The following is a 7998-nucleotide window of genomic DNA, read 5'->3' as shown; positions in this document are numbered from 1 at the left end:
TTTCTGCATCTTTAAAATGGGACTCAGGTTCTCTTTTCTTGGGAGAGGGTTATGGGAGGCAGAGTGGTGTCTGGCATAGGACTGGCCTGTCAACAAACACAAACCCCTCACCAGTACTTATCTCCCTTTTGTTTTCTCCTTTCACAGGGTTGTAACTGTGATTTCATGTCAGACACGAAAGCTAGGACTCATATTACAGATATTCAGTCTACTGCCAAGTTGGCTGGAAGGCAAAAGCATCTATTTCACAAGGCCAGACATGCAGTTCTAGACTTCTTAGAGAACATGAGGTCCAAACCCTAGCCTGACAGGAGGAAGCTGCCCCAAAGAGGACAGACTTGGCCAAGGTCACTGGTGCTAAGTGTCATGGCGGCAGGACAGCCCCTGACCTCAGCTCCCTGAGTTCGTGCCCTTGCTTACATAAAGTCTTACATGCTTTCTCAGTGGAGAACGGCCTCCATTGCTTCCTTTGCTCTCGTCCCAGCCCCCATTCCAACATGTTTCTAAGCCCAAACCTCCTGCCACAGGAAATCCACACCTACTCTCTGTGTGCTTCCACCCTCACATTCAACCAGACAGACCTCCATCGTCCCTTGCTCCAACCCCATGACTCTATATCCCAGTTTGGAGGCCCAAATTTCAGCACACAGGCAGCTAAGTCAAAGTTTAGAAAAAGCCCAGAAGGCACTTTATTGGAGGTCTCTGCCTCCATTCACAGGAGAAAGGAGCCGGGAGCTCCATCCTCGGGTTCTAGCATCACTCCACCCCAAGGATTCCAGTATCACACCTACAACAGTACAACAGTCCATTGTCAGTGTGTGGGGGGATGTTTTAGAAAAAAATAGATCTATGTACATCTGACATATTTATAAATTAGGGAGTGCTCTGACCCCCGCCCGTGGAGCCCAAGCACCGAGCGGGAGGTGGAAGCCAGTCCAGAAAGAAGGCGCTGGAGGAGCCCGCTCTGTTCTCTCCTTCGAGGTGCTCCTTTTCTAGGGCCTCTCCTGGCCTCTTTAGCTCAGTTCAGGCATCTGCAGGAGGAAGGTGTCATCTGCAGGAGACAGTTATCCTCTGCAGCTAGTGTCTGGGATTGGGTTTGAGGAGGCACCAGATAAGAGGAGACGCGCTTACAACTATAGAGTCAGCGGACGAGTCGCTTCAAACCCCAGGGCTTGTAATTCCAAGAGGAGGGCAGGGAGGAGAGACCACTGGCTCCAGATCCCAGGACGATGGCTGACAATATATCAGAACTCCAGCTTCTCTCCACAGCACAGCAGGGAGCATGCCCAACGTGAAGGGCCCTCTGGCCTGCTTGTTCTCCCAGGAAGGGCTGCAGGCCCCGAGTGGTCCATGAGTTTGGTCCCAGGTCTGCTTCAGACCCTCAGTTCCGACTCTGGGCAACCTCTTCCTCCTTCCAGCCACTGGAGTTTTTGCCAAACTTGTAGACGAGCCGCCGGCCATCGACCCGCTCCAGAATCTCCCGTTTGTAGTAGTACCTGGGTGGGCAGAAGGGGGGTCGAGGTGTTCAGGCAGGAAAACAGGCCTCCGACGGCTGCCTCCCATCCACTGAGTTATCCTCAGGTGACCCGTCCTCACTGATTTCTGCCTGACTAACGAGAGCCTGACCCACACTTCCGGAACTTCTTTCTTCTGCCTGACTGCAAGGAGAAGCTGTTTTCTTTGTCCACACCAGCCTGGAGTTGTGTCCAGGGTACCTGGTTCTGCCCTTGCTTCTTTGCATCCGATGGCTACGTCTGGGGCTGATCACAAAACCACATGATTTTAGGTCTGGAGAGGACCTTAAGATGATCGAGTCCAGACTTGCCGTACATAGGGGGGAAACTGAGGTCCAGAGACAAGCAAGGTACTTGCTTCAACGATGGCCTGGCCCTGGAGTAGGCACGGCTCATGGTCTCTTCACCTCTCTAGCTGCCTTCCTAAGGATAAAGCTTGCAGGTGTTACCAAGAAATGTTGCTGTTAGCTACAGGGAAATGTGTCTACTCTACGCCTGGCTAATCCCTTCTCCATGTTATCATTTAATCCACAGCGTGGGTGGACACTGCTGTTCTCCTCACCCTACAAGACTCACGAACTGCTACTGGTCCCATGAAGCCAGGTAGCAGAGAGAGGTCAGCAGGAGCATGAACAGTGGCCCTTGGCTGGACCAGCAGGGCCCCATCCCATGTCGGGCCGTGTTGAGTCCCGGCTCACCTCATGGCCCGGCTGAGCTTCTCGTAGGTCATGTTGCTGTTCTTTTTCTTTTGGCCCCACAGCTGAGCCACAGCCTCGGAGCGCAGGAACTTGAAGACGCCCTCGTGCCGGTTCTCCCACTTCATGAGGCCCTCGTTGAGCTCCGGGTGGATGAGGATGTCCCGGATGAACTCCCACAAGTGGGTGCCTCTAGGGGCTGCAAGGCCAGGTGCCAAGCGTTAGCCATCCAGGTGTCCCCTCTCACCAAGGCCAGCAGCCCTGCCCAGCCCAGCACACAGCAGACTCATGGCCAGAAGCGTGAACAGGACCCCGCGGAGACCCTAATGAGCCCTCTGCTCACGTCCTAGTGGCTGTTTCCCTCCTGCCTCCCTACCAAACCAGAGCTCTGCGAAGACTATGCTACACAGCGCAGACGTTCTATCATGCAGATACCGAGCAAACATCTGGCTGGAACACAACGGTGATTGAGGCACAGACTACCTGGGGAAGCTCCAGGGTCTGTTTGGCCACAGTGAAAGCAACACATCGCTGGGCTCGGTGGCTCAGCCTGTAATCCCGCGCCTTTGGGAGGCTGAAGTGAGTGGATTGCCTGAGCCCGCGGGTTCAAGACCCGCCTGGGCAACTTGGCGAGACCTCATCTCTACAATAAATCAAAAAATCAGCCGGGCGTGGTAGCACATGCCTGTAATTCTGGCTACTCGGAAGGCTGAGGCAGAAGGATCGCTGGAGCCCAGCAGGTCGAGGCTGTGGTGGCCGGGAGCGGCCACTGCACTCCAGTCTGGGAAGTCCCATGGTCAAGGCACTGTCCTCTTTGCCTGGTGTTTCAGCTCACTTAAGTACCCAGCAACTGCCTCCTCACACTGCCAAGGGTGTCCTGTCAGGCAGGACAATGGCTGAGAGCAGAGAGAACTGGAGGTAGTGGGACAAGAAACCTGGACTCTAGCTCTAGCGTATGGGCCTCCTTCCAGAAGGTTTCCCCTTCTCTCTAGGATCACCAAACCGGGCTTGGCAACTAGGCAGTGCCCAGTGCCCCCCCCCCCGCCACTGTGCACGTTCTTATCGAAGGCAGGGTGGCCACGAGAGGTCAGAGAAAACAGCATAAGCAACACCCGCAATGATCCAGAATTGTACAGGAGGCATCCTCAGCCCCTGTGCAGGGTCGCCGAGACCAGGGGACCCCAGGAGCTCACCATGCTTGCTCTTCTTGCCCTCCAGGCACTCCCAGTACTCTTTGCTCAGCTTTCGGGGCCGGCCCCGTTTCCGCTTCCCGTGCTTAGGATCCCCTTTCTTATAGTCAGGGAAGCCATCTGTGGGGACAGGGGTGGAAGGTCAGAGGGTAACTAGTAGGTAGTTAGGGGGAGCAGCCCCTCTACAGGAAAACCCTGCAGGAGAGCAGGGATGAGGGGAAGAGCCGTACCCCAAAGCACTGCTGATGGGGTACCCCCTTGGGGACCGGGAACCGCCAGACTCACCCCTGGGGAAGAGCTTGCTGTCAGTGGCATCCAGATCCACATCACTTCCACCGGAGTCTGAGGAGTGGGAGCTCTGGGGAGTACCAGTCCCTGGAGGAACAGGGGTCACGAGTAAGTCCCCTGCCGGCCCCATCCTCTGCTGAACTGGGCTGCAGCCTCTCGGGACACACTACCCAGTCAGCTCCTGTTCCTGCCAGAAGGTCTGGGTTCTAGTGCTGGAACCAAAGCCTTGGGGAACTTGGGGAAAGGGAGGCTGTAGCCCAGACAGGGCTCTCACCTGCAGTGGAGATGTCAGAACTGCCAGGGGAGGGGGCTCCTGCGCCGTAGCTGCCGGGGTGGTAGGGGCTGGCCTGCCGACAGTCCTCCAGCAGCTCCTGGGTGAAAGGGCTGCCCTGGTCTGGGAAGAGGACAGAAGGGAGCAGTCAGAAAGGGCTCAGGGGACCAGGCGAGGGCAGGCAAGGCTGCCCAAAGGCCCGATGAGACCAGCTCTGCTGGGACTTTTCTTTTTTTTTTTTGAGTTGGAGTCTCACTCTGTCGCCCAGACTGGAGTGCAGTGGCCACTTCCGGCCACCGCAGCCTCGACCTGCTGGGCTCTGGCGACCGTTCCGCCTCAGCCTTCCAAGTAGCTGGAACTACAGGCACGCGCTACCACGCCCGGCTGATTTTTGATTTATTGTAGAGATGAGGTCTCCCCAAGTTGCCCAGGCGGGTCTCGAACCCGCGGGCTCAGGCAATTCACTCACCTCAGCCTCCCAAAGCGCGGGATTACAGGCTGAGCCACCGAGCCCGGCTGGGACTTTTCTAGTTGAAGGAGGAAGAAGTCTGGGGAGGGGTGTCACCTCTCACATTCTGGGGTGGGGCAGGGAAGGGACGAGAGTAGAGGGAGAACATGAGTCCTCACCGAAGGGGGCTGGGTCTCCTAGGGCCTCCTGGAAGGCCATGCCGTCCTTCTCCAGCAGCTCAATGATCCAGCTGAGCTCATCATTAGAGCTGGACACTGACAAGGAAAGAAGAACGGGTCACACTCTCCTCTCCCCTCCCTCAGGGGCTCTCTGGCTGTGCCTTCCAGCCTGGAACTCCAGGGTCTCTACCCAGAAAACCTGTCCTCCCCGCTTCCATTCCTGGGCCTTCAGTGGCCTGGACTCACTGAGGTCCCGTAGCTGGGCATGGAGTTGGTCCCCCAGAGGCCCGAAGACCAGACGCAGCTCCTCAAGGGCACAGTTGCAGAGGGTGGCCCCATCCATGTCACACCGTGAGAAGTCGATGGAGCTGGCGTCGTACTTGTTCTTCTCCACCTGGTAGCTGATCCAGTCCAGAACCTGCGCCTTGGACCAGAACTGGGGCTGCTCCCCTGACCAGCTGGCCTTCTCTGCAAGGAGCCAGGCACGGCAACAGGCTCAGCCCAGGCTGCCCGGCAGACCTCACCGTCCCATCCCTGGGCTCACTGGGGACTCCCACCTCAGCCCTCAGAGCCCTTCTAGGAGTAGGGGCAGAAAGTGGCATCCACAAAACCCTTGTCCCAGTACCTGCACCTGTCACAGTTCCCACAATCCCCAACGCCTCAGCCATTTAAGTCTCCTCAGTCCATAGCCCTAGAATTCTCTAGGAGACCCTCCTCCCTGCCCATCCACCCCATTTGTCTAATAGGCTCTTGGACGGATCTATCTCCTGCTCCGTACCCGTGGCACCTTGCAGAGACCCACCTGTACCCTCCAGCGACATCTGGGGGTTGCTCAGGGTCAGCACCAAGTCGTCGGTCCCAAAGGTGGCAGCAGGGGGAACAGAAGTCAGGGTTGGGTCCTCCGAGCTGTACATAGCACTGAAGTAGTTGCTAAAAACGTTGCTAATCTCACAAGTTGCAGCCATGAGGCTACCTGAGGAGAAGGGGAGAGATCAGTGAGGGACCGGGGTCCTCCCCTTACACTCCGGGCTACTCTGTTCCACCCAAGACTGCTCAGGAGTACCCCCACGGGGCAGGGAGGTCAACTGTGGACGCTTTCTCTTCACAAGAAGAGCTCCAAGATCTCAGAGCAATGTAGGGCCATAAGACCCTCCTGCTGGAGCTCCCTCTTCAGATCACCAGGGCCCCTGAGCCAGACTGGCAGGGTCACGGCCACCCTGCTCCTCCCAAGACAATGTCTCTGCCCTCCAACCCTCAGGACACCCCAAACAGCCCCATGCTCCTGCTCGGACATTCTAGACTAGAGTGGGAAGATTCAGAACGGCAAATCCACCAAGACCCCTCCCCAGTTTCCTAAGACCTGGGCTAGGGAATGACAGGTGAGTGTCCTACCGGAGTGGTGGGGTGCGGACGTGACAGGCAGGCAAGCCTTAAGAACCCGAGGGCAGGAGAGAAATCCAGGCGGCAACAGCTCCGCCAGGTAACGCTGAGGTGTCTGGCCACCGTGCGCCCCCACCCGCCCTAAATAGAGCCGTGCGGGAGCTCCACCCCAAGCCCGGGCTTTTATAGCGCATCCCCGGCGGTAACCTGAGCTGGTGGCTCATTGGACAGAGGGGATTTCCTGGCCTTTAGACTGGGCTCCTGGCCCCAGGTGATTTGCATATTCGGTGCCACTTGGCCCGGATCCTAGCAGGCGGTGCTGGGAAATCAGGCCCAGCTGGTTTAATGATTGTCAGAGTCTGTCATCCCGCACCCTCTGGGGTTGGGCACAGGGCACTGGCCTGGGCAGGTGGCGGGAACGTTGCTGGGGTGGGCATCCGTGCTGTCGACCGCCCTCTGGCCCAGGAAATTCCTCTCGGGGGCCAGGCCAGGGATGGGCTAGGCAGGGGGAGGGACAAGTGGGGGAACCTGAACCCTTGTCTGAACTGGGTCAGAAAGGCTGCCAGCCTCTCCATATTCAGAGATTTGAGGACAGAGGAGCCTAGTAGGGAGAGAAGTTACCTGAGGTTTAGAGATATTCCCCCACAACACCCAGGATTCTGGGCATCGGCTCTCCAGGATCAACACTGGGACATATTCATCGGCTAATGGGTGGTGGCCAGGCCTGCCAGTCTAGCCCCCTCCCCAGGGTCCCCGCTACAGGCCCCATTTGCTGGCACCCACTCTGTTGGCAGTCTTAGTCCCCATTGCCTGCCTGGACGCCACCCAGACATCAGCGTTGCTGCAGCCACTATGAAGAGACCTGGCTCTGCTTGAGTTTTTCCCTCAGTGTTTGCTGGAGCCCTCCCTGCCTAGAGGCTGCTGGAGGTGTCAGACTCCTCACCCTCTGTCTCGTCCCCCACCTAATCTCCAGTTTACTTCGGCCAGTTTTCCAGTACCTGTCTGCTGCCCTCTAGTGGTCAGAAACCTGCCTACTGGATCATGTCATTCAAGGGAGAAAAGAGAACCAACACATACATAGTACTAGTTTACTATTTACCAAGCATTTAAAAACATATTCTCTCATTTAATCCTCTCTCTCTCTCTCTCTCTCTCTCTCTCTCTCTCTCTCACACACACACACACACACACACACACACAGACACTCATACACAAACACACAAAATCCTGTAGGGAATGCATAGTCATCCCATATTACAGGCAAGAAATTGTAGTTTGGAGGGTTGAATGGCTTGCCCCAGCCACACAGAGTTGTTAGTTAAGTGGTGGGAACAGACTTAAATCCAGTATGGTGTACACTGGAACCACCGCTCTTCCCCTGGCTTCAGTCCCACGGTCAGATCCCTTGTCTCCCATGTGGGCAGTGAGTCCCCCGCATGTGGGGTTCTCTCTAAGGACTCAGCACCAACACAATGGACTGTGTCCTGTGGACCCTCCTAGAGCCCCTGAGCAGGGGTGGAGAGGAAGAGGCAAGAGACGTGTGTTCCAGTGTCTGCAACGCTGTGATCTGGGGTAAGACCCTTGGATATGCACTTCAGTGTCCTCAGGAGTAAAAATGAGTTTCTTAAGGAACCCTAAGATCTCTTCCAGATCCACTTTTTCACCCATCTAAAATGTAGGCTCTGTGTGTCTCCCCCTCCCCACCTCCTTCATTAAGGCCACATCCTGGGTGGTTCCCAGCTAGGGTGGGTGAAATGGTTACTCAAACAAAAGGTGACTCCACCTCCAGAGATTCTGCTCTCTTTAACTCTATAGCCCGAGGACTAAGAAAGTCCTTTGCAGAGAATCTGCTTCTCATCTTCCCAGTCTTTGAAACTACTGCGTGCCCAGCATAGAGGGTTAATGTCCAGAATCGCCTCTGCTGGGCCAGGGGGTCAGGAGAGCCTGGGGCTCTGAGTAGGATTTTCCCCAGCCCTCCAGGGGGCCTCCCCCAAGGAGCCCGAAGGGGGCACGCCCTCTATCCAGTCACTCAC

At 56.5% G+C, this 7998-nt stretch overlaps 1 protein-coding gene across 2 annotated transcripts; it reads right to left on the bottom strand.

The window, feature by feature from the left end:
• Positions 1–662: 662 nt before the first annotated feature.
• ELF3 (E74 like ETS transcription factor 3) lies at positions 663–6908 on the bottom strand. 2 transcript variants are annotated; one of them, XM_021717131.1, is made up of 9 exons: positions 6780–6908; positions 5388–5558; positions 4832–5053; positions 4586–4681; positions 3962–4081; positions 3685–3774; positions 3403–3519; positions 2213–2408; positions 663–1496 (listed from the first exon to the last, which is right to left on the bottom strand). In XM_021717131.1, the coding sequence occupies exons 1-9, from the start codon at positions 6796–6798 to the stop codon at positions 1382–1384; spliced, it is 1146 nt and encodes a 381-aa protein (XP_021572806.1). In that variant the 5' UTR covers positions 6799–6908; the 3' UTR covers positions 663–1381. The 2 variants fall into 2 exon arrangements, with proteins under 2 accessions (XP_021572806.1, XP_008065315.1); XM_008067124.2 differs by lacking the exon at positions 6780–6908 and adding an exon at positions 5978–6004.
• Between the last annotated feature and the right edge of the window lie 1090 nt (positions 6909–7998).

Source organism: Carlito syrichta, unplaced genomic scaffold (assembly GCF_000164805.1).
Source record: "Carlito syrichta isolate Samal-C Ts95f unplaced genomic scaffold, Tarsius_syrichta-2.0.1 Scaffold309294, whole genome shotgun sequence".
Classification (NCBI taxonomy): Eukaryota; Metazoa; Chordata; class Mammalia; order Primates; family Tarsiidae; genus Carlito; species Carlito syrichta.
This window is presented reverse-complemented; position numbering and strand designations above follow the sequence as displayed.

What these genes read in the sequence shown, in the direction of transcription:
- ELF3 (XM_021717131.1), bottom strand. An exon ending in TGCCCAGCTACGGGACCTCA is followed by an intron (nt 4,682 to 4,831) that starts GTGAGTCCAGGC and finishes TTTCCTTGTCAG; the next exon opens with TGTCCAGCTCTAATGATGAG. An exon ending in GGGCAAGAAGAGCAAGCATG is followed by an intron (nt 2,409 to 3,402) that starts GTGAGCTCCTGG and finishes CTGGCCTTGCAG; the next exon opens with CCCCTAGAGGCACCCACTTG.